At 50.6% G+C, this 26,282-nt stretch overlaps 1 protein-coding gene across 9 annotated transcripts in view; it reads right to left on the bottom strand.

Annotated features, from left to right (window-relative positions):
- The window catches only part of LOC115387603 (RNA binding protein fox-1 homolog 1-like), a 248,013-nt gene that overhangs the window by 6,691 nt on the left and 215,040 nt on the right, over window positions 1–26,282 (bottom strand). For 7 of the 9 annotated variants that reach the window (XM_030090384.1, XM_030090385.1, XM_030090382.1 and 4 more), the window contains 3 exons: window positions 25,183–25,315; window positions 22,567–22,606; window positions 13,571–13,635 (listed from right to left, as the gene is read on the bottom strand). In XM_030090384.1, the coding sequence (XP_029946244.1) occupies window positions 13,571–13,635; window positions 22,567–22,606; window positions 25,183–25,315 (238 nt within the window). The remainder of the gene's footprint in view (window positions 1–13,570; window positions 13,636–22,566; window positions 22,607–25,182; window positions 25,316–26,282) is intronic. The other 2 variants (XM_030090388.1, XM_030090389.1) reach the window with 1 other exon arrangement.

Here is a 26,282-nt window from a genome sequence, read left to right as displayed (position 1 = left end):
CGGCTGACTCCCCGAGAGGTCACGACCCCAATCTGAATGAAACAGACACTAAAGTGGATTAAATATTATCACAGAACAATCTCCTTCAATTCTTCGTCTTCTTGACTGAAGAGCAATGAGCTGACACCGGTGGCGCCTGTTCAGCCTTCCTACTCACAGCTGTTTGAGCGTTTCTCATTTCAGGACCAAGAAATACCAAGAACGCCTCAAACCTTAAAGTTCACATTCATGAAAGCTGTTTGCACAGAACCTGGACAACCTGACAGTTTTAATAACAGAAAGAAACAATTTCATCATTTTCAAAATTTCAACAACATTTTCATTCTGTTTTAGTGATAACCTGCTACGTTTCTGCTGAAGGTTTTATTGCTTCTGTTCATCACAAGTAAATAAAAACCTTTCTGTTTCACACCATGTCTGCTTAAAACGGCTCCAGAAACCAGAGCTACTTCCTGTATCTCTCCAGAACGAACCGGCTCACCGTTGTTCATGTTTGAAGCGCTAAAGCCCGATCTGAGCCGTCCTCCTGAGGAGCGACAGATGATTTTTCATTTGCAGGTTTTATGTCTGGGCGTCTGAGGAGCGCGGTGCAGTCAGCAGATCGCTGACGGACTGCAGGCCCCTTCTGTGGAGGCGCAGCAGCAAATGTTTCCTGAGATAATCCCACAGTGAGTGTTTATTAGCTCCTGTTGCTGTGTCAGTAATAATCACCAACACTGCAGAGAGGTGGGAGGGCGGCGGCGGCATAATTAACTCTTATTTAGAATTAACAATAAAGCTGTCTAACCGCCTTGTTTGTTCCTGCCTGCTTTGACTTAAAATATATGAAAAAAAAAAAGTGTCAGTGCTTCTAGAAACACAATCACAACACTGTCCTCCCACCGCTGACTCATTCTGAAGCCACTTCGTCACATTACGACTTCAGGAGTGCCGAGGACTGCTACTGATTAGTCGAACTGTTTCATGCTGCAGCGAACATTAACCTAATAAACGTGATCGTTCTGGTCGTTCCAGCCAATAATGTCATGAAGATGTAAATATTTTCTGAAGCCACACAGAAGTGGCAGAGACACGGAGGTGTTCTCAGTGAAGCACTATGATGACCATCCATCCACGCAAACTGCACAAAAACCTGCAATAAAAGGTTTTATTTCCATTAACTGCAGCCGTTTTTCAATGTTACAGCGATCCTGGCTGCAGTTATTACAGATGTGACAAGGTTTTTTTTAATTAAGAAAATAATGAAATAATGACTCAAATATCTTATTTTATGATTGGAACGTTGTTACATAATTTCCTTTTATTCCACTGGATATAATGATTGTCTGATTGTCAGTTCACACATCACTCTGAATCACTGGGTTATTGGTAGAGATGTCTCCACAGCAGGAGGTCAAACATATGGTCTGAGGGCCAACATGTGGCCGTCTGGAGGGTTTGAGCGGTCCTGCAGGGTGAGGGGATGCTAGCTAGCCTGGCTGGTTTGACATGAGGAGGTAACACAGCAGAAAGAGCGGCTTCACCTCACCTGCTGAAGCTTTAAGGCTGCAGGAGCCATGCTACATGCTAAATGCTACATGCTAACCTCCAGAGTAGCGCGGACGGCCTCCAACTCGAGCAGACATGTTGAAGACGGAGGTCAGTGTGAGCCGGTGCAGCCCCGGTGCACGAGAGCAGGCGGCCAGCTGCTGATGTTTGATGCATTCCGGCGTGGAGCTTGAACAGAGTCTTATCTTTCGACCCGGAGGCGTCGGTCTAAGTGTTTCTTTCTCTCTTCTTCCTTTAATCTCTTTCCAGAGCGGGTCTGAGGAGCGCCAGCATGGTCCCACATTCAGATGAGCGAGCGCCGTGCTAGCCGTGCTAGCCCGTCTGGCCTGATGGCGGCACAAGACGCCCGGCCAGCCAGCCAGCGAACGCAGACACACACTCTGCCGACACGCCAACCCGAGCCAGAATACACTCATCATCACATGAGGACTGGAAGCAGAACCAGTCCAGGGTCCAGGGTCCGGGGTCCGGGGTCCGGGGTCCGGGGTCCAGGGTCCAGGACTCATTTTGTGCCGTGAAGAAGCTCTGACAGTGAATCTGAAGGAGGCCACATGAAGCCCAGGAGGAAATGAAGCCGAAGCTTCACGGAAACCAGCCTAAAACATAATCCCGGAGCCGAGCGAGCGAGGAGGCGTCTATTTTTAGACCGAAGCAGACAGCAGCTTTATTCCTGGTGAGCGTCCAGCCCCCGCCCCCCCTCCCAGCACCAGCCCTCCCAGTCCAGTCCGGTCCCGATAAGAGCCAATCAGAGGCCAGGGCCTGTGCCCATAATTGCGCTGATTTGCATAGCGGCCCAGTGGTTGAAGCGATTAGAAGTTAATCCCGATTAGTTTTGGACATTGCTATTCACCATGCAGCCGCCCCGACACCCACAGCCAGCCGGCGCCGCGGCCGACCTATCTTATCTCACCGTGCAGAGCAGCTCACCCATCATCAGCACGCGCACGCATGTGTGTGTGTGTGTGTGTGTGTGTGTGTGTGTGTGTGTGTGTGTGTGTGTGTGTGTGTGTGTGTGTGTGTGTGTAGTAAGCTCCAACTACAACAGAAATTCAAGCGCAATTAGATTGAAATGCATTTTTAAAGTGACCCTGAGGTGAAAGATAAACACGGGAACAACATTTTCCACGGCTGCTCTAAACGGTCCGGAGCCCGGACCTCACGGCGCAGAGACAGGGATGTTCTGAGCGCCGCGGCGCGGCCGTGAAGCCACAGGACCGTGACCTTACGCGTCCTCCGTCCTCCGTCCGTCCCTGCTCCTCATTCTGGAGAAAGTTTTTCTCCCTGAGTGGGAGATGAGCATTAATAATGGAGCGGCGCTCACAGCGGCGGTTTGAAGCCGCACTCAGGGCGCAGTGTTGTCATCAGCTTCACTGCTGATGTTACACCCAGAAATGATGCTGCGAGGAATCAGGGGATCACCAGAAGAACAGAGAGACGGTTCCAGAGACAAGACGCCGGCGGCGGGACTCGGCTTTGATACTCCTTCATTATTCCCAGCCAGATCTGTTCATCTGCTCCATCAGGCTAATGACCACACTTGGTAACTCGGGCATTCGGCCGTTTCTTCCTAGACTTGGAGTGAAGTGATGCCGACGGCAGACTGGATGCTGCAAACAAGACGGCGGCTCTCTGCACTCCTGCTGCACACGGCTGGAGAACCGGTCTCCACTCAGCCTCTTCCTGAAGCCAGACTCAGGCTTCTCTTCATGACACCACGTCTGGAAGAAGCACGGAGCTGCAGAGAGAGCTGACAAACCCTCAGAACCACGTTCCAAAGAGTTTTTAAAGCTAGGAATGGTGAAATGGGCTGGGGTCAGAACAGAAAGGTTTGTAGATGAGCTGATCTGAGATGAGATGAGGAGGTGTTGCTGCTGCCTTCACGTTCTGACAGCCGCATCTGGACGAGTTAAAGGATAATGTCATTTCTGCGATTGAGTTTTTCAGGTTAAGTCTGCGTTCCAGAGGGAAACAGTGGGCTGGATCTTGAGGCTCCGGCTCGGAGGATCCTGGTCCTGGCTGTCAGGAGGTGAGCCGACGCAGGACGTGGGCGCCGGAGCTCCTCCTGCTGCTCCTCTGAAGCCACCAGAAATGACGGCAGAGCCAAAGGGCAGAGCTCCTGCAGAGCTGCCGTCAGCGCTCAGCCTCACGCCCGGCTGACTGACGTGTTTTTCCGTACGTTCATGAAACGTGATGAAGTGCTGTCAGTGGGAGGCTGGGGAGTGTGTGGCGACTCGGTCCTGGCCGGCGTGACGTTAACGAGGCGGCGGGTCTGACGAGGTGACGGCTGTATGTATTGTGTATGACGGTTCATTAACTGAGCGGCTTTAATCGCCGGCTTTGTGCAGCGAGGAGTAATTATTGTGTGGATTTCCTGTCTGAGCAGCAATCAAACAAACAGCGGGACGCCACGCCGCCGCTTGTTTAACTCCGCTCCAGCCTCACGCCGCTGTTTAACTCCGCTCCAGCCTCACGCCGCCGCTGTTTAACTCCGCTCCAGCCTCACGCCGCTGTTTAACTCCGCTCCAGCCTCACGCCGCCGCTGTTTAACTCCGCTCCAGCCTCACGCCGCTGTTTAACTCCGCTCCAGCCTCACGCCGCTGTTTAACTCCGCTCCAGCCTCACGCCGCCGCTGTTTAACTCCGCTCCAGCCTCACGCTGCTGTTTAACTCCGCTCCAGCCTCACGCCGCTGTTTAACTCCGCTCCAGCCTCACAACGCTGTTTAACTCCGCTCCAGCCTCACGCCGCTGCTGTTTAACTCCGCTCCAGCCTCACGCTGCTGTTTAACTCCGCTCCAGCCTCACGCTGCCGCTGTTTAACTCCGCTCCAGCCTCACGCCGCTGTTTAACTCCGCTCCAGCCTCACGCCGCCGCTGTTTAACTCCGCTCCAGCCTCACGCCGCTGTTTAACTCCGCTCCAGCCTCACGCCGCTGCTGTTTAACTCCGCTCCAGCCTCACGCCGCCGCTGTTTAACTCCGCTCCAGCCTCACGCCGCTGCTGTTCACCAGCATTTCCTGAACTGCTCACCGGTCTTTATCCCTTCAACACTGAGCTCTTCAGTGTTCCTGAGCCTGAGACGCGCTCACGTTCTAGACGCCGCGGCGCTGGAGCCTTTCCGGCCTCCAGGCTGGAGGTGACGAGCCCCCCTGCTGAGCAGTCACATCCGCCGCTCCGCGGCCCCGGGCCTGCCAGGCCAGCTCTGAGATGACAGTTTGTTTCCGCCGCAGGAGCCCGTGTTGACCTCTCGCAGCGCCCCAGATGCCCACGCCGTGCCAGCGGGACCACCGGGTCCAGACCCGCTCAACCTGCCGCACGGCGACAGCGGGAGGAAGCGGCCCAGCGGGACCTCGGCGGCGGCCCGGCCGCTCGGTCCAGCTGGCACCGCGGCCGAGGCGCAGGAAACACCGGGGAGCTGCGGGGGCCGGACTCATAATCCTGACGATAAAGCAGTCAGGCGTCAGACTGCAGGTAATCCCGGACGGAGAAGCACAACGCCGTCAGGAAATGCCTCAAATAAACACATGAGAGTCAGACACTTCCTGTTTGAGTAACACCGGTCTGGAGGCTGACCGCCGCTCTGGTCCCCGGCCTCAGAGCGCAGCCGTCCTTCAAACTGGACCAAACTTTATTCCTGAAAACAAGCACAGCTGAAACAAAGTGCTGTAGTAGCTCTCACTCTCACTTCATCACTCCGCTGAACAGTCTCACCTCCGCCCACTCAGCATCTGAAATATGAGCGAGTTACGCCGCCGTGGCTCCGTTTACCCTTTATATCCTCCACAAATGAGCTGAATGTCAGACTCGCACCGACGCTTTGTTCTCCCAGCTTCATGTGTTTTTCAGGCGAAGAGCTGAGCAGAGCGTCGGGCATCAGGTGCCAGCAGTGTCGGAAGGAGGGTTCCAGTGGCTTTACATCCTGTTTACACAACAACAGTCTGTCTCCACGCCGCTCCGAGTTCTCCACGCCGCTCCGAGTTCTCCACGCCGCTCCGAGTTCTCCACGCCGCTCGCTGCCTCTTCAGGCAAGGCCTGAGCTGCGACCGCAGGAGGGATCAAGAACGGAGCGATCAATCAGCAATACGGGAGATGATCCCGGCGGTGAAGAGCCAGCTGAGCGAGTGTGTGACCAGCTGGAGAGCTGCTTGGGTTTGAGTTTGCATGTTTTCCCTGCCACCGCTGGACCACAGACGGTTGTTGGGGTTTGTGGGCGACGGCGAGCCTCCAGCAGGTGTGAGTGTGTGTGTTTGAGCGTGTGTTTCTCGGTGTTTGCCCTGCAGCACTGAACCAGATGAAGGTGTTCTAAAGATGGATGGACGGACCGAGCTCGCTCTGCAGCCACAAACTTATCTCTGCAAGCAGGTTGAACAAACGAACTATGATGAGCTAATCCGTGTTCGCTGGTGTTTGTGTTTCCTCTGCCGACAGCAGCTTGATGAGTAATACGTAGTTCTGCGACCTCACTCAGAAATCAGGTTCACATTAATCTCCTTATCAGATACTCGCGAGAAAATGCCCGATAGAATTTCCTGAAACAATGAAGTATCCCATCAAAGGAAGCATAAAGACAGCTTATCGGAGTGAACCCGGGCGGGTCGGGTCAGACTCCTCTGCTCCCGCCCCCATTCACCCCCAGTAAAGATGTGTTAGAATATGAGGACTGAGTGGAGGAAGGCCCGACACCAGGTCTGAAGAGTGTGTGTGTGAGTGTGTGTGTGTGTGTGTGCTGATATTTGGGGATCTTGACAGGCCTCTATTTTTAGGAGAGGAAACACTTTGTGTGACAAATCCGGGGAGCGGGGGGCGTGCGGTGCGGCCGGACTGCGGCGTGTCAGGAGCCGGCGGTAATGAGCTCAGACCGCCGGAGAAATGAGCTTATTAGCAGGACGAAACCTGGACGTGCAGATTGTCTTCCTCCGCAGGCCAGAAAGCACTGTACACACACACACACACACACACAAACACACGGGAGGTGAAACGTGCGGTCCGCTCGGCGGCGCCGCCCCTCAGCCGCGGCGGCGCGGCCTGCGCATTGTGCATGCGCTGGCGGTAACCGCCACTTTTAAGCCTCCAGAAGCCATCCTCCTCTCCTCCTGGTGGATTTGACTAAGCATATGTATGTGGGTCAGACACCATCCAAATGTCAAAATGTTTCCCCGCAGCCAGCGGAGCATCCCAATGAACGCTCCGACAGCCCATCCCAGACTGAACCGCAGACAGGACAACGCTTCACCTCCCAAACGCCGCTTTCACAAATGAGCGGCAGGCCGTCCGTCCGCAGCCCAAACTGTATTAAACGATCAAACGTCAACACGACTCTTCACGTGAGCAGCAGCGCTGACCCGGAGCGGCAGCGCTCGCCTCTGCTCGCCGCTTCAAGCTGTCTGGACGGAGGACAAAGCTTCAACTAGTCTGGAACGATGATCAATGATTCAATTCATAACTTCAAGGGAAAATGACAACAAAAGAGCAACACGTGGAGCCCTGGACACATGAGGATGGCAGCATTAGGAAGCTCTAAACCAAGCATTCGCGGTTAATAACGTGCTAAATATGTAATTTGTGGAGCTAAAGAGAGACGAGTCCCAAAAGCCAGCGCTGATCTGGAAGAAGACGCTAGCGGAGCAAAAACAGGAAGTGGAGCAAACAGCGGAGCTGCTGGTGGAATTCCGGGTTCCTCCGGACACACCGGCTGGAGCGCCGCCGGCGTTCCTCTTTGACCTCGTGGCGTTCCTCAGAACCCCGAGTCTCGGCGCAGGCCGGCGAAATGCAACGAGCCAGCAGCTTCTCCAGGACGATGAGAGTTCGGTCGGTGTAATCACATTACTCTCTGATGAACTGCTGAGGGAATCAGCGGACATTGATCTGTGCTGCTGCAGGATGAACGTGTGAAGCACTTGTTCCGTTTGGTCCTGTCAGATCAATAGAGGATGCAGAGCTGCTGCTCTCCATCCCATCAGCCCTCTGGAGCCGCTCACCTCCACGTCCCGCAGAAACACCGCAGATTTCCCACCGAAACGCTTCCTGGTGCCGTGGATGGAGATCCCGGTTCAGGAAGCAGCACGGCCTCACATTTCAGCCTCCGCTCCTCTGAAGCAGCGGAAGAAACATCACTTTCTTCTGTTCTTGACTTCCTTTGATTTCTGCCTTAAATGCTGCCACTGAGGACGGCTGCGCTGCTGTCCTCATGGCGGCTGCGGGCCTGCGGAGGTATTTGCTGCTCTGTTGTCTGAAATGGCGGCCTTGTCCCTGGTAATTGGACATCTCGCTCCCGACTCTCACGGATCACGTATCTGCCCTCCGCCGCCGCTCGTTCCAACCAAAACTGCAGTTGGGGAACGCGAGGTGGAAGATGAATAATGGATCCAAGAGGAAAGACATCTGCAAGTTCCATGCAATTATAAACTAAAATTACACGGCAGTGCTTACTAATTTAACACAAATTATTCATTGTGTTATGAATAAATCTATTATTAATAAAACAGGGACGGGCATATGGGAGATAAAGTACCCTGAAATATCTATTCAGTCCTAGAAACCACTATTTCAACTGCGAGACCCTTTTACAATATTCATGAATCGCATTTTCACGGCTTAAACAGAACTCTAATTCTTTGTTGTATTTCAATCATTTAGAGAGCGAACTCTTATCCGAGGGAAGTCCGGGCGGGAGACTCCGGCGACTCGCTACCCGCACTGCAATCCCGAGCAACACCGCCGCAACCAAGGGCTGCAGTGAGAGAGCGAGAGAGAGAGCTCCGTCCAATCAACAGCTGCCTGTCCTCACCACACACACACACACACACACACACACACTGCCTCTTAGATCCAATTAACTCCATCCAACAACCAATAATCACCGTTTTCCATGTAATAGAGCCCGTAACGTGGTAACTTCAGCAGCGTGATAAGATATTTGAAATCACATTCCGTCAGTAATTCAATAAGGATCAACATGATTAAACCAACTTCGTTAAAAATAATTAAAAAACAATCCTGAAGACAATAATTTAATAACACATCATGAAAGGTTCAGTTCAAGGATGTTAACTATTTGTGAAATGTGTTTATTTTTAATCTATATATTGATGGAATATTCACCGTTTCAGCTGAGGAAACAAACTCTGCAACACTCTCAGTCATGATTGTAAAAAATATTATATTATTGACCATTTTTAGATTACTGGTTGTTGCAGTCTAACTGATGAGAGGGAATAAATGGCTTCCAGTGACTGACATGTTAATTACACTCTGAGCCCGGGTCAGCGATGATCCGCTGGAATCAGATCTGCGGTGGAAGAAGACGACGAGCCTCCATTAGCTTGAGCAAATTTACACACCTCCTCAGCCGGATTCAGTTAAAATGTGTGTTTCAGCTCCGGCGATGGAGTCAAATGAACAACGATCAACATCAGCTTCTGGTGGAGGAGAATGGCCTCAGCTCCGTGTGTGTGTGTGTGTGTGTGTGTGTGTGTGTGTGTGTGTGTGTGTGTGTGTGTGTGTGTGTGTGTGTGTATCGAAGTTTGACTGCCCTGGCCTGAGCCACTGATTGAGTTGTTGGAATTTAATCTCAACCTGCAGGATTTGACACTGTGTGTGTGTGTGTGTGTGTGTGTGTGTGTGTGTGTGTGTGTGTGTGTGTGTGTGTGTGTGTGTGTTGGCGTTCCGGGTGGTGTGTGGGAGGTGTTTTGACCCCTGGGTCCGGAGGAGCCGCTGCCCTCCGTGTTCTGGCGGCTGGACGTGCTGCTCGGGTCTCCGGCAGCAGCAGGCAGTGTGTGTTACTGTGTTACTGCGGGCAGTGTGTGTTACCACGGGCAGTGTGTGTTACTGCAGGCAGTGTGTGTTATTGTGTTACTGCGGGCAGTGTGTGTTACTGTGTTACTGCGGGCAGTGTGTGTTACTGCGGGCAGTGTGTGTTACTGCAGGCAGTGTGTGTTACTGCGGGCAGTGTGTGTTACTGCAGGCAGTGTGTGCTACTGTGTTACTGCGGGCAGTGTGTGTTACCGCAGGCAGTGTGTGTTACTGTGTTACTGCGGGCAGTGTGTGTTACTGCAGGCAGTGTGTGTTACTGCAGGCAGTGTGTGTTACTGCGGGCAGTGTGTGTTACTGCAGGCAGTGTGTGCTACTGTGTTACTGCGGGCAGTGTGTGTTACCGCAGGCAGTGTGTGTTACTGTGTTACTGCGGGCAGTGTGTGTTACTGCAGGCAGTGTGTGTTACTGCAGGCAGTGTGTGTTACTGCGGGCAGTGTGTGTTACTGCAGGCAGTGTGTGCTACTGTGTTACTGCGGGCAGTGTGTGTTACCGCAGGCAGTGTGTGTTACTGTGTTACTGCGGGCAGTGTGTGTTACTGCGGGCAGTGTGTGTTACTGTGTTACTGCGGGCAGTGTGTGTTACTGCGGGCAGTGTGTGTTACTGTGTTACTGCGGGCAGTGTGTGTTACTGTGTTACTGCGGGCAGTGTGTGTTACCGCAGGCAGTGTGTGTTACTGTGTTACTGCGGGCAGTGTGTGTTACTGCGGGCAGTGTGTGTTACTGTGTTACTGCGGGCAGTGTGTGTTACTGCAGGCAGTGTGTGTTACTGCGGGCAGTGTGTGTTACTGCAGGCAGTGTGTGTTACTGCGGGCAGTGTGTGTTACTGCAGGCAGTGTGTGTTACTGCGGGCAGTGTGTGTTACTGCAGGCAGTGTGTGTTACTGCGGGCAGTGTGTGTTACTGCAGGCAGTGTGTGTTACTGCGGGCAGTGTGTGTTACTGCGGGCAGTGTGTGTTACTGTGTTACTGCGGGCAGTGTGTGTTACTGTGTTACTGCGGGCAGTGTGTGTTACTGCAGGCAGTGTGTGTTACTGCGGGCAGTGTGTGTTACTGTGTTACTGCGGGCAGTGTGTGTTACTGCGGGCAGTGTGTATGACTGCGGGCAGTGTGTGTTACTGCGGGCAGTGTGTGTTACTGCGGGCAGTGTGTGTTACTGTGTCACTGCGGGCAGTGTGTGTTACTGTGTTACTGCGGGCAGTGTGTGTTACTGCAGGCAGTGTGTGTTACTGCGGGCAGTGTGTGTTACTGTGTCACTGCGGGCAGTGTGTGTTACTGTGTTACTGCGGGCAGTGTGTGTTACTGCAGGCAGTGTGTGTTTCTGCAGGCAGTGTGTGTTACTGCGGGCAGTGTGTGTTATCGTGTTACTGCGGGCAGTGTGTGTTACTGCGGGCAGTGTGTGTTACTGCAGGCAGTGTGTGTTACTGTGTTACTGCGGGCAGTGTGTGTTACTGCAGGCAGTGTGTGTTACTGTGTTACTGCGGGCAGTGTGTGTTACTGCAGGCAGTGTGTGTTACTGCGGGCAGTGTGTGTTACTGTGTTACCACGGGCAGTGTGTGTTACTGCGGGCAGTGTGCGTTACTGCAGGCAGTGTGTGTTACAGCAGGCAGTGTGTGTTACTGCGGGCAGTGTGTGTTACTGCGGGCAATGTGTGTTACTGCAGGCAGTGTGTGTTACTGCGGGCAGTGTGTGTTACTGCAGGCAGTGTGTTACTGCGGGCAGTGTGTGTTACTGTGTTACTGCGGGCAGTGTGTGTTACCACGGGCAGTGTGTGTTACTGCAGGCAGTGTGTGTTACTGCGGGCAGTGTGTGTTACCGCGGGCAGTGTGTGTTACTGCGGGCAGTGTGTGTTACTGTGTTACTGCGGGCAGTGTGTGTTACTGTGTTACTGCGGGCAGTGTGTGTTACTGTGTTACCGCGGGCAGTGTGTGTTACTGCGGGCAGTGTGTGTTACCGCGGGCAGTGTGTGTTACCGCGGGCAGTGTGTGTTACCGCGGGCAGTGTGTGTTACCGCGGGCAGTGTGTGTTACTGTAGGCAGTGTGTGTTACTGCGGGCAGTGTGTGTTACCGCGGGCAGTGTGTGTTACCGCGGGCAGTGTGTGTTACTGTAGGCAGTGTGTGTTACTGCGGGCAGTGTGTGTTACCGCGGGCAGTGTGTGTTACCGCGGGCAGTGTGTGTTACTGCGGGCAGTGTGTGTTACGGCCGGCAGTGTGTGTTACTGTAGGCAGTGTGTGTTACTGCGGGCAGTGTGTGTTACTGCAGGCAGTGTGTGTTACTGCGGGCAGTGTGTGTTACTGTGTTACTGCGGGCAGTGTGTGTTACTGTGTTACTGCGGGCAGTGTGTGTTACGGCGGGCAGTGTGTGTTACTGCGGACAGTGTGTGTTACTGCGGGCAGTGTGTGTTACTGCTTGCAGTGTGTGTTACGGCGGGCAGTGTGTGTTACTGCGGGCAGTGTGTGTTACTGCTTGCAGTGTGTGTTACGGCGGGCAGTGTGTGTTACTGCTTGCAGTGTGTGTTACTGCTTGCAGTGTGTGTTACGGCGGGTAGTGTGTGTTACGGCGGGCAGTGTGTGTTACCGTGGGCAGTGTGTGTTACGGCGGGGTCGGCCTGCGCTGCGTTTTGACTGAAGCGTGATTGAAGAGTGAACACAGCGGCCCTCAGAGCGCCACGCCTTCTCTGCGGCTGCAGAGCGACACTTCCTGCTGCTGCTGGACTGCTGGACCCGGTTCTCCAGCGTCTGGAGGCCCTCACCAGGCTCAGGGCCAGCCTGCAGCTGGCAGCAGGATCCAGAGCCGGCCTGCGGCCTCCCGGACCAGCAGGGCCTTCCCCTGACCCTCCACCCAGCCCGCCGGCCTGGAGCCCAAAGCTCCTTTAACCTGTGCATGAGGCCAGTGCAGCTCAGCAGGGCGCAGGTCCAGATCTGATACACAAACAAAATCTAGATCTTATGAAGCTTTCATGAAGTTTAAACTACGGTTCAGAACAGACAGTCTGTTGAGCTCCAGCAGAAATTCACTTTCCAGCAGCTTTATCAAGATGATGCACAGCAGTTACCTAAGTTGCGAGGAGAATATTAAACTTCATAAAACATACATAGATCACCAGATTATTATACTATATAAAATATAAATATAACATCCGTAAAATAAAGTAAATACAATAAAGATAAGAGTGAACATTTTTCCATATTTATCATATATTTGGACCTGAGTTCAACAGTTTTTTCTTCTTTATAAGCCTTTTTGTTGACACACTTTAAAATTTTAGCTCTTTTAACTTTTTTCAAACATTTCCTTGTGCTTTTTAAAGCCGTTTCATCATTTTCCCCTCATTTCTTGCGGTTTTAGCTATTTTCTCCAGTTCTGCTTGTACCTTTTCTGAATCCCGTTTGAACCAAGCGTGACTGATCATTCTGAATAGTTCTGAGGTGTGTCACTAGAATAACAAGTTAAACATTTATTCACGTTTCATGGAGGCGCTACAGAGGGACTAAAGAGCCACATGTGGCTCCGGAGCCGCAGGTTGAACACCCGCATTAACAGTGAAGGGCTGAAACGCTGTATTTCCTGTCTCTGACCAGAAGAGCTGACATTAGCGGTGGAAGGAGCGATCCCAGACGGAGACACAGCAGGACCCTTCCCCCTGAAGAGAACCACCACGGATTTACAAATCTGATTCTAACGCCCTCCAAAGCTCCACTGCATGATGTCCCGTGTCCTGCGACAGGGCCCCAGGCCTCAGGTTGGGAAACACAGTTTCAGACCACCTTCCATATTTCAGAAGAAGCCGGATATTCACCATGAAGTCTACATGTTTGTTCACCGTACAAAACCGCCTCTTATTGGAAATAATCTGAATGTTTTTTTTCTTTCAATTTGAGACAAACTTTCCTTCCAAACAGGAGATGTCTCACTGTGAGAAATGTGAATTAAAATGGAGGGATTATAATTACAGATTAAACATGAAAAAGCTCCTCAGACCAGACGTGTACTGACCACGGTGTGTGTGTGAGGTGTGTGTGTCCTGCACGACGTCTTATTGTGAAGCACTGTATAGCCGTGCTCCCCTCTCCTAATGTGAAGAGTAGGAGTGTGTGTCCCCGCTGTGAGCAGTGTGTGTGTGTGAGGACGTCCCTCTGAACGGCGCTAAGCAGCAGTGTGGTTAAGAAGCAGAGCATCAGACGGATCGCCCGGAGTGAGCAGGACGCTCCGCCGCTCACCTGTCACTGTATGCAGCAGCTGTGGCAGCAGCAGGCTGGGCATATCTGTAGGCAGCGTAACCACCCTGCAGACACACACACACACACACACACACACACACACACACACACACAGAGAGAGAGAAAACAGTCCGTTAATTGAGTCCCTCCTTTAAAAGCTGCTCTCTGCTGTTTTTCTGTTGACACCAGAGTCCGACAACAGATGGCTGTTTTTTGTTTTTTACTTTCTGAGAATACTCCACACATATTAATCACTGCCATGGTGTTCAGTCATTAGCGGCTCGTCCAGCTGCAGCAGCAGAAACGTGGGGGTGCATGCAGCCCGGCCCGGCCCGGCCCGGCCCGGCCCGGTCCAGACCCCCCTCTGTGCAGGTGTTTCAGACAGGTGTGGAAAACGTTTTGGGGTTAAAATCCACCTGCTCTGCATTTCGTTCCCTCATAACAGACGCTTCATGACTCAACCTGTCATCACCGAGGACAACATATGGAACTCTAAACCCGAGAAAACATTCAGACGTAGATTTGGTTTCAAACATGACGAACCCTCCAGCATTTCTATTAGAAAAACTCCTGAATCCCAACCTGAGCGCGTTATTGAATTATTTGCAAGAAGTGGTTTGAATGTGACTTTAGGATGACTGATCGCCTGAAATGGATAAATGAACTTTCACTGGCTTCGAGTGAACATATTAAAAACAGTGCTGAAGTTAGACAACACGTTCATCTGGTTATCAGAGTCATTATTTAACTCTTTAATCTCCAACAGTTCATTACAAAACATTAACACGTTCACCGGCAGTTTGCTTCCAAACGAGGCGGAACCTTTGTCAGTGCCGGGTTTCCTGGTACACCGGTGACACTGATGCACATGGGAGCTGGAGCTGATGGAAGGAGTGCTTCATTTAAAAAAAGAAATGCCTGCTTTTGTGTCAGATCTTGCCTAGGGTGGTTTCTATTTCTTCTTCTACTGTTCTGAATTGAAATGTCATTTTCTGGACGTTGAAATGTGATTAATTGAGATTAATTGGTTTTAAAACCTCTGAATAAATTATTTTTTTTCTTTTTTAAATCAAGGGCCACCAGTAGTTACAGTGAGGAGCAGATTTTCCCCCTTTTCTTCGTGATATGATGAATTTAAGACAGCAGCGCTTTAATGATCTTATTTATAGGAAGAGATGCTGAAATTACCAAATATGGTTCAAACCAGTCCAGGTGCTTTACTGACGTGCAGAGATCCTGCCCTCATCAATCAACCTGACTTAATTTGATCAGTTAAAATACAGATAAATATCACATCCCACTCCCTCCCCGTCAGATATTGAGAAATGACTCTATTTCTGATCCCGTGTGGAGCTGCATGCCCGTCCAGACCTGCTCTTTCATGCAGGTTACAGTGATAAAACGTCACGTCGCTACATGTTTGAGAAATAGTTTAATTTTACATTCCAGCCGAGACGTGAGTCCTACTGGAACAGGTGACCTTAACCGACAGCTAAAACATTAAGACGAGGCTGGAATGCAGCGGCTGATCATCGTGTGGTGGGTTTTATGATCCAGATGCTTTATTTCTCCTCCCCTCTGAACCTGTTTGATATAATAAGTAGTGGCGTGTTGGGACGGCGTCCTTTGTCCCGCTGAGAGAAGCTTTACAGCCTGGATTTGTCTCAGAGCAGGTGGCGACTATCTCCTGGCTAAAAGTCAACACACTGAGTTCAGAGCAGTCCTTTACAGCCGTATTGTTTTCATAAACCATCTCAAATGAAAGTGTCTGCTCGCAGATTTATCAGTTCCTATAATTTTCAAGGTGCCACAGAGTGGAAAGAGTTTTATAGAGGAGGCTAAATCAGGCTGACAGCGGGGAGGTGAGTGGAGGTGACGCTCAGGTCATTCTGCTGCTTTTATTGTCTTTTTCTCTTCTTTTTTTCTTTATCGGTGTAAATTCAGTTGGAGCCTGAAATCTTATAATCTTATACAGGTGGTGTTTGTTCAGACGGCCTCCGTGAGGCTGGAGACGCCGTCGCTCTGAAGGACGGAGGTCAAACCGGCACTGGCAGGCAGCTAGAGGTTAGAACTCCATCTTTAAGGTGGTACTGGAGTGTCAATAACATGCTTCAGGTCTGGAAATTCAGGATTAAATTCAAGCTGAACCAAATGTCTTCAATCTACGATCTTTTATACGTCACTGAGTCCAACAATAAAAGCTGTTATTTACAAATCAAATCAGTCGAATTGATTTTTATTGTCTGGTTTTCCTCCTCTGTGTTAATTTAGAATAAATGAGTTACTTTACTCAAACACTCAGCATTAAACACTCCTGCTGATACTCGTCCTGTAGAGAGGGATGAGATCTGATCAATTTTATACTTTAAAATGTGTAGTTTAGTTCCTCTCCGATCCGACGGCTGCTGAAGCACATCCACACTCCTGCTGCCCTGATTTACTCCTTTAATTAGTCTTTAAGTCTCTCCCAGCGCTTAAAATGTATGTTTTCATGGGAGAAATATTTGTTTTGCCTCCAATTTATTCCTCATTTCACTGCAATTTACTCTCAGACTTTGATTTTCAGGAAGTAAAGCCTGACGTCTCACGCTGGGCTGGTTTCCTCAGCGACGCTCACAGTGTGTGTGTGTGTGTGTGTGTGTGTGTGTGTGTGTGTGTGTGTCCTGTTGAGGCCACTTGTCTCTGAGTGTGTGTGGCAGTGTGTGCCAGGGCTGAGCGACGCCGCGGTTCTTGGTGGTTTAGCGTCAGTTAGCTTAGCCTGGTAGCATTAGCGCCGCCTCCTCGAGTCACAAAGCTCCACCACGGTGGGAACAGCCACAGCGCTCAGGGAGAACATGGAAACTGGAACGGGCCTGGCCCGGACTCGAACACGGAGCCTGCCGCCCTGGACGTCGACCGGGAGCTGATCGGCGTCAGCGTCCGGACCGTCTGAACGCCGCGGCTGGTTTGAGTATTAAAGTTTGGCATTTAGGAGAAAAATCACTAAAGAGCAAATGTAGATCTTCAGACGAGATAAACAAGACTTTGATTCATGAGTTTTATTCATGAGACAGGAGCCTGAGTGGAATGTTATCCGGGGTTTGGTATTTGTTTGGTATTTGCGGCACGCCGCCTTTAACAGCAGGTTAACATGAGGCTGAGCTTCCTCAGTTTCTGGAATACATGAATGAAAGTTTACGATTAGATCACTGGACGCTGGTTGATATGGAAAAAAAAAAAAAAACTATTAGTCAGTGATGGATGCAGACACTTTTTAAAATCTGAATTGTGCATTATGTTTGTTAGTTCACTGAGACTTCAGTTCCAGGAGATAGATCAGTGTTCAGCCCTCAAAGAACTGACGGCGTTTAGAGAGCCTCGCCTTTCTTAATCATACATAAATGATCAAGCTAAATCATTAGCGGCTCTATTTTTAGCTCACTTACCAGGAAGCATTCACCACACCGGTCTGAAACGTTGCAGGAAATTCACGTCTTATTAGTTCATGCAATGAAGATGGCTCAACGTGACAGAGGAGAAAAAACCCCTAAAAACTCAAACAAAGCATCCAACGTTCACATTTTACATGCAGCACATGACAAATGCAACCACGGAGGAACTGCCTCTCAGTGCAGCCAGTGTGATCCACTTTAACGCTAAACACAGAAACACTGCTCCCACTCACTATTTATTTACTTATTTATCATTAGATTATGCTCCAGATTATTCTGTTTTCATTTCATCTGCACTACCTTTAGATTAAAATGATTAACTGATATGATTTGTTGATCAACCCACCCGTTTTCAGAACCATCATGGTATCAGTTAGAGGAGGAAGATGCTCTATAATCTGATGTTAGAGGGGGAAGATGCTCTATAATCTGGAAGTTAGCCTTCGTGACACCCAGAGATTTGTAAGCTAATTGAAAGGGGGCCGGCGGAGCGGCGGGGATAAATCAGCAGCTTGCAGACGGACAGCTCCGAGAGCTTTAATTAATGCTGCTAATGCTTCACAGGTACTGTGGAAACAAGCGGGAGTGATTTATAGGGGGCATCGCTCAGGCTGCTGTCACAAAGACAAAGCTAATTCAGGATTAATGAGCAACTTCTTCAAGAGTAAAGACATTAGTGACAGAAATAAACCTGATAGTTAGCTAAGTATGTTTCCGTACAGCCCACTGCTATGAGACAGACGTATTACACTGACCACAGCCAGACGTTTCTCCATTCTTAGCTGAAGGAGTTGTTAATTTGAAGCTCTTGGTGGATTTCTGCTAAAGACTGGCTCCAGGCCATTCAGCACCAATTAGTGAATATAGAAAGAATACTGAAATGTGCTGTAGATCTGGCTCACTGAGGGAATGGGGCGTGTGACTGAGGAGTTGTTTCAGCGGTTTTGAGGCTGGAATGTTGCAGAATGCAAGAAGCAGCAGCAGGACTGATCTCCGGGGTAAAGATGTTTCACGTGATGCGTCTGTGCATGTAGGAGGAAGATCCTCGCTTGCCCCATCATGAAATGCACCCCTCTGACAGCAGGGCGGCGCTCGCGCAGCGTGACGCCAACACGCCCCCTCAGCGGACGCCGTCCGGCGCTCCCAGCAGCGTTTGCAGTCTGACCACTCCGGGCGAAGAGCACATGCTTCAGAGGCCCGGCTTTAATTCATCACGCCTGCAGGCTCAGGCGCCGCTGACAGCCGCGGCGCTGCCGCCATCGCTTCACCTCGCACCTCTCCATGCTCCACGCCCGGGGAAGTGCGGCCGCCCTGACACCAGCCATGTATTATTACCACTATAAACTGAGGAGGCGCGTAAGCGACACTCAGAGCGCGTGATGACGGTCCGTGACAGAAAGATGAACAGGGCGGCCGGCGCCGGCCGCCATCCACGCTGAGACTGTCACTCCTGACTGAGTGACTAATGGCCGCCCAGCAGCTCCCGCCACACGCGTGTGTGTCTGCAACTTGTGTTTGCAAAGGAGACTAATGGACGGCACGCGTGTGTGTGTGTGTGTGTGTGTGTGTGTGTGTGTGTTTGGTCATGGTTTGGCTGCTCTAATCCATCACATGTTCTGATTCAGGAGGAAACAGCTGACGGCACACGTGTGTGTGTGTGTGTGTGTGTCTGTGTGTGTGTGTGTGTGTGTGTGTGTGTGTGTGTGTGTGTGTGTGTGTGTGTGAGTGTGTGTGCGTGCGGGTTTTCGTATGGTCGTGGGGACAAAATGTCCCCACGACATAGGAAAACCAGGCACAATGTCATTTGTGGGGACATTTCTTGGGTCCCGTGAAGGGAAACAGTGTTTTCTTGACCATGTTGTTGTTACTGAAAAAAGTAAAAGTGCAAAAACATTTCTTTAGGGCTACGCTTTGTTTTGGTGTGGGTTAGAGTCAGGGTAAGGGTCAGGGTTAGGGGCTAGACATGAATGGGAGTCAATGGAATGTCCCCAAAAGAGTGGGAAACCCAACACGTGCGTGCGTGTGTGTGTGTGTGTGTGTGTGTGTTTATCATGACGGTCAGTTCAAGTCGAGCCACTGCGATCTTCAGCTGAGTGTGTTTTTAACAGTAAAGCGAGGCGGGCCTGTCCCCTGATTCTACATATTCCTGCTGAAAACTAGGAACATAAAACAGTAAAGATCTTTTTGTAATCAGTTCATCATGTGTTCCGTCGATACAGCCTCCGGTGTGTGATCTGCAATAAAATTACTAAACTGTAAAATTGAAAAATCAAATGTTTTTCCAGGCGTCATTTATTATATATGAAAGCAGAAATGATCCTATAGTCGGCACTGATTGCATCATGTGCACGAAGAAAATAAATGAATGAAGCCCTCTGCTGGGTTTTACTGCGTGAGGACGTTCTGGGTCTGTGTTCCGCTGGAAACGCGTTAAATCAGACATAAAAGCCTGCATTCAGGATCAATCAAGCAGCTCTCTGTCACGGTTTCCATTTCCCTCTCTGGCCTCTCGTGCGACTTTCTTTCTCTGCGGCGTTCGGCGGGTCTGACTGGAGACACGCCGATCTCTCCGTCAACAGGAAGTCAGCTCCAGGCTCTTGATCCTGGCGCTAATGAATATTAAATGTTGTGATTGAAAGATGGCAGATCAATCCCAGAGGCAGCAGCACCGGGGCTAACGGGGGGCAAGGAGGGCCCGTGTTCAGGGACACACACACACACACACACACACACACACACACACACACACACACACACACACACACACACACACACACACACACACACAGAATTAGCTGTAATGAACCCTTAGGGCAGCTGTGTGTGTGTGTGTGTGTGTGTGTGTGTGTGTGTGTGTGTGTGTGTGTTGCCACTAACCCTCCAGTCATACGGGGTCTGGAGTGAATGTGGACGGTGACTCTCCTGTTCCGTCCTGGTCTTCCTGGTTCTGAGTGTGTGTTGTGGTGTGTGTTGTGGTGTGTGTTGTGGTGTGTGTTCTGGTGTGTGTTGTGGTGTGTGTTGTGGTGTGTGTTGTGGTGTGTGTTGTGGTGTGTGTTCTGGTGTGTGTTGTGGTGTGTGTTGTGGTGTGTGTTGTGGTGTGTGTTCTGGTGTGTGTTGTGGTGTGTGTTGTGGTGTGTGTTGTGGTGTGTGTTGTGGTGTGTGTTCTGGTGTGTGTTGTGGTGTGTGTTGTGGTGTGTGTTCTGGTGTGTGTTGTGGTGTGTGTTGTGGTGTGTGTTGTGGTGTGTGTTGTGGTGTGTGTTCTGGTGTGTGTTGTGGTGTGTGTTGTGGTGTGTGTTGTGGTGTGTGTTGTGGTGTGTGTTGTGGTGTGTGTTGTGGTGTGTGTTCTGGTGTGTGTTGTGGTGTGTGTTGTGGTGTGTGTTGTGGTGTGTGTTGTGGTGTGTGTTGTGGTGTGTGTTGTGGTGTGTGTTCTGGTGTGTGTTGTGGTGTGTGTTCTGGTGTGTGTTGTGGTGTGTGTTGTGGTGTGTGTTGTGGTGTGTGTTCTGGTGTGTGTTGTGGTGTGTGTTGTGGTGTGTGTTGTGGTGTGTGTTGTGGTGTGTGTTGTGGTGTGTGTTGTGGTGTGTGTTGTGGTGTGTGTTGTGGTGTGTGTTGTGGTGTGTGTTCTGGTGTGTGTTGTGGTGTGTGTTGTGGTGTGTGTTGTGGTGTGTGTTCTGGTGTGTGTTGTGGTGTGTCCTGTCGCCCCGGCTGCTGGAGGCAGATGGCGGCCCACCACCGAGCCCTGGTCTGCCGGGGGTTTCTTCCTGTCAGACAGGACTTCTTCTCCCTCCACTGCCAAGTGGCGGCGTGCCGCACAGCTTCCTCTCTGCAGCGCGGTAACGGCCGGAGCCCGCCTCGCCTCTACGCTGACGACACTGTCTTTTCCACATACACCTCGTCAACACTGACGGTAAGTTCAATATAACGGTGCACATGATAATACTGAGGGAACGATCCTAAAAGAGTGCAAAGTGCCCAAAACATGAGAAATACGTCTCTGGCAAAGGAGGAAATGCCCACAAAAACTGTTGATCAAATGAACTGAGACTCGCCGTCTGGAGAGTAATGGCTGCAGTCCGATGGGCGGAGCTGGGAGTTACACCGCCTTGATAAATATTCCCTTCAGAAAAGCAGAAACAGCAGACGCTGCTGCTGCTGCACCCGGTCACCGCTGTGGACGCATTCTGGACACACCGAGCCAAAAACAGACTCAAAGCTTCTACTCTCAACCAGCAAAGGCAGAAATACACTGAAACACACTGAAACACATTATGAATCAAAGCCAGAACGAGGTTCAGATAATGGATGAGATTACTTGTTTCATTACAGTTGGAGTTAGCGATGGTACTGTTGGGTGGATCAGTTTCATCATCTTATAAAGTGTCTAAATGATGTTTTCATGAGAAAATTATAAACATATGCTGCAGTTTCGTTAAGCGACAGCTTCTCATTCTTTACAAATCCTGTGTTCATTCATGTCAAAATTCTCCTGTTTCCTGAAACTTCGACAGTTATGGTCGATTTGTAACAAAATATAGCTGTGTGTAGAAAAACAGTAATGAGGAGTGTATTCGTGAGTGTATTCATCTGCCGCTTTTTAAACGGTCTCCACAGGAACTTCTTGCAAGTTGCGGCTTCATATTTTTATTTTTATTTTTATTTTTTACATCAGACGAGCTCCGTGAAGACACTGGAATACATCTGAATGAAATCCATATTTCCTGTTTTCCTTCAGCTGCATTTGTTTTGCTTGTGTTCTTCAGAAAGCGAACGTTTTCCTACATATTTTTAAATAATTAAAAACTGAATAAATTACAGACATTTGTGAGCTGACTGCAGCCTCCACTTGGCTTATACGTATTTCTATATTTAAAAGAGAAGCGTTCCCGGCTCCCTGCTCTGCTGCGGGGCCACTCAGGTCAGATCAGGAGGTCTGTAAGACTTTTATTTGATTAAATGGAAATACCCAGCATTCCACACAGCGTCCACCGCTTTCATTGTGCTGTTTGCGTGTTTATCTTGTGGTTCATGGCATCACGGCTTTTTGTGGGTGTGTTTTTTTTTTTTAAACCATCTGAATTATTTATTTAGAATCATTTATTTGTGAAGATGAGATTTCAACTAGAACTGTGTCTTTTTCAGTTGTGTGTTGGTATTTATTGTGGAAACACCATAACGCTGTCACTTTCCCCGGTATTCACATAACGGATGCGGTCTTGCTGCTGGTGACCTTCGTGGAGACCGGTTAGCTCCGTGTTGAGCTGCTCTCAGCAGACGATGCGGTGATTTGTCGGGCTGTGGAGCCGCGGCGTGTTTCCGCGGCGGCGTCCTGTGATGTATTGTGATTGCGGCTCTAACGCGGACTGTAATGTTGCTTTTGGTGGAGCGCCGTGCGGATATCCGTCTCCGCGCCGCCGCCCGCCCCCCCGCCGAGGGGGGGGGGAGGGCGAGGCCGTGCGTGAGCGTGGAGGGTCGGGGGTGGACTTGCATGTGCGAGGGATGGAGGAGGGGCCGGGAAACCACGGAGATGGCGGTGGAGCATGCAGTGTCATACCAGTAAATAATACTTACATAAATATCTGCACCATAAAATCCATCCTGGTAAACAACACTGCAGAGGATGCAAACACAAACAAACAGACAAACAAACACAATAAAACAAAAACATCCATATTAGTGCATGTTGACATGCAGGCACACGGCTAGTTACCATCCCCCGTCTCCACAACCCGAGAGCGGGGGCGAACGAGCAGGCGCCCTCTGCTGCTCTGTGATGGCTGTAAGGAGGCTGGGCGGGCCAAACACTCACACCGCTCCGCACACTCTACCACACTCTGGCAGCGCCGGCTGAAGGCGGGAACACACACATCAGGGAGAGGCAGGTCCACCTTCCTGCCGGTTCTCAGTAGAACTCGGGGTTTTCCTCGTTCGGTCCCACAGAACAGTGATAATGGAAATCTCCACGCCGCCGTGTGAGTCTGCGACTGACTGAAGCAAGGCATTATGATGGTGTTTGTTGTAGAAATGCCTCCACACGTCTGGAGTACAGACAGTATAATCTCTGGCTGCTGATTTCACACTTCCCCTTGTTACTCTCAGATCAGTACAGTCAGTCGTGCGCGCTGCCGATGTACAGTATGTTTCCATCCTAAATGAAAGCGATTAGGATCTACTGAGCTGCTGGCTCACCACTGCAGATAAGTGCCAACAAATGCTGCTAAAATAGACGGATTCTATTGAAGTGCCAAAGCTGAGAGTGCGGAGAAAAGCTCCGTTAATAACCGTTGTGTGTTTCTTTAACACTGACTGAGAGGATGGCCAAAATAATTCAAGGAAAAAAAAAAAGAAAAAAAAAAGCCAATAGTATCTGCTGTTTGTGCTTCATCATTATCTTCTGAACTGCAGTGAATCCATCTCCTCCTGAAATGAAAGCGCCATATGACTGTACGTCCTTTAATGCGGCGCGGAGAGGGAAACAAAGCGTCCGCCTGCTGATGTGAATCATTACTTATGTTGCGTCCAATAAGAGGAGGCGAAGCAGATGCCGGCGCTTCTCATGATGGAGCTACTTTTAACATGAAGCGCTCCTCAGAGGCCCGGCTTCCACTCTCACTCGCCATTAGACTGGTTTCACACTTTTGTGTTATCTCTGATAATCAATAACTTCTTAAATGTCAAGGTGGCCCAGAGAGCCGCTGCTCTCATTAAAATGAAGCGGGAGGGCCGGCTGCATGCACGCATCGGCTTATTGATACTATAGACAGTCATGTTCGGCCCTCCTGAACACACCAGGGAGCGCTTTATGACCCCACACACACACACACACACACGAAGTGGTGTCTCAGGATTTATTTGGAGTCAGCGTGCCTCCTCTGGAGACGGGCGGTTTTAATAAAAATACATCACGGTCCGCATTAATAATTCACCGTCGGACTGCCACCGGGGCAATTAAGCGGCGCGGCAGCGTCAATGAAAGCACAATCCCGTGCACGCATCTCTTTGTCGGGAGCACGGCCGGGCGTTCACGCCTTCATCCTTCACGCCTTCATCCTCGCAGCTGCCTCGCGTGCGCGCGGAGAGCGCGCTGGGGAAACTGTCGGGACGGGATTAACGGCGTGCCTCAGCGAAGCCGACTGGACGGGGTCGTCTCCAGAAGCGTGGCTCTGGCGGGCGGTTTACAGCCCGCGCTGGTCAATACCCGTTAACAGCGATGTGAGGAGCGAAGCAGGGCTGAGCGGACACGACTCGCCGAGGCCAGTCTTTCATGGAAAGCGATCGTTTCGAGAAAACTGTTCGTGCACGTCGATCATGAGGAGCTGATGACCAGCAGACGGTTTGAGATCTGGCTGAACCGGGTCCTGTGAGCGTCACACTGCCAAACAGGACCCAGCAGCACTTTGTGATGTCTGCGCCGAGGCGACGTCACCGCGCCGCTCCGGACGCCATGCTAGCAGCAGCGCTCGTCACATTAGCACACGGCAGCAGCAGAAGTGTCCTATTTTCCTCCGACTCTCCCCGCTGATTTATTCTTTGGCGAGCATTCTTTCAGTGATGTTTGTGTTGTTCCCTCATCTTCTGCCACAGTTTGATAACACCAGAACGGAGAGAGAGGACCGCAGTGTGAGTGTGTGAGGAAGAAACCAAATTCAGTCTTTCCCCAGTCCTAAATAGATTCCCAGCCAGCCTCCTTATTGTCCATTCACTCGCAGTCATAAAGAGCAAAATAAATAACAAGAACCGACAGAATAATGGCAAATCAGATCGCACTGCCCACAATGCACAGCTCTGCTTAGCGCGTCTCCAGGCGGTTCGCCTCGGAGGGTCGGCCAGAGCTACTTGCTGGGGCTGGGAAGATGGCTTTTTTGGCACCTGAATAAATCTTCAAGAGTCAACACAAAGTGGGAAAGCTCCCGTTGCACCATGAACACAGCCTCGCTCAATGACACCACGGTACAAGGCCAAATTGACAGTCATTTCCCATGAGTTCGTGCAAAGGCACATGTCTTGGAGCATGCCTGTAGGTTGATTCAGCATGCTGTGGAAGTGTGGGGGTGTTCCTGCTACGAGGCGAGGCTGGCATGCACCTCTCTGCTGACTCTGAGCGCAGAGAGCGAGGACTTGCCATTGGATAAACAGAAGGAGAGAGGAGGAGGGAGAGAGCGCGAGGTGGGAGGACGGGACGCTCACCCTCCGTACGCAGGGATGTGGGGGGGCGGCGCCGCCGCCCGGAACGTGTTGTACACGGTCCGGCCTCGGCCTCGTAGGTGGGCTCCTCTGTAGGCTGCTGCTGCACTGGCTGCTGGGTAGGGGAAACCTGGAACTGGAGACACAGAGAGAGCCGTCAGGTGAGCTGAGACTGAAATACCCGAAGAGGTTGAGCTGGTGGACCGGTGGAGGCAGCAGCAGGGCTCGGGTTGGTTCCCGGGCTCGCCGCCGGGCTTGATCAGATTCAGGAAGTGAAGGTACAGCACCTGGTTTCACCTGGGAATTAAAGTGATTGTTTTTAAAACAGAAAAAGGTGTTTAGCTTGTTTTAAGTACTTGAAGTGCTCTATAGAATCAAAACATGCTTGACTTGGCTTTGGTCAGACTGGTTAGCTTTAGCACCAGCAGTACCAGCAGAACTCTGTTTCTTCAAGAACCATAGATCCTGCTCTGCTTCATGAAGCTCTGGCCTGGCTTCAGAGAAAGATCCTATCACCTGTCAGACACGGTGAAATGGATCTGTCACTGAAGAATTGCGTGACCTTGGTTACTTGACGTGTTCTTTATCAGATATAACCTTTGAGATATTTAACCACTCCGAGCACACCTCCCCGTGCTGACTCTGTAATCTTCTATCGCCTCTCTCCATCAGCCGGGTTCATATTTCCAGGAGGAGTCTGTCTGAGCCACTGGACACATCCAGCACATGATATTTAACAAAGACACCATTTGAAAAAGCAGCCGGTGCGTTTGTGGACATTAATATTTGAGGGATAAAGAGAATAGGTAAAGTATTATCTCATTTCCAGTTGTTGTGGGAAAATGTGTGTGAAGAAAGGGAGGTAAGGAGCGGGGAAGAGTGAAGAAAGTGTCAGGGGGAGCGCCGCTATTGCAGCGGTATTGTTATTAACTTATCATTAATCTTAATGGGAGACGACTGACACAAAGCTTAATTTGAGAGCTGGGGTGAGTGAAGGTTGAGAAGGAGATCGAGGTGCCATTTCCAACCCTAATTATACATCTCTTCAAAAAGGATATCTAATAAAATGCTAATAGAAACAGTGAATCATTCATTGACCTGAT

The sequence above is a fragment of the Salarias fasciatus genome, chromosome 4 (genome assembly GCF_902148845.1).
Source record: "Salarias fasciatus chromosome 4, fSalaFa1.1, whole genome shotgun sequence".
NCBI classification, from domain to species: domain Eukaryota; kingdom Metazoa; phylum Chordata; class Actinopteri; order Blenniiformes; family Blenniidae; genus Salarias; species Salarias fasciatus.
This window is presented reverse-complemented; position numbering and strand designations above follow the sequence as displayed.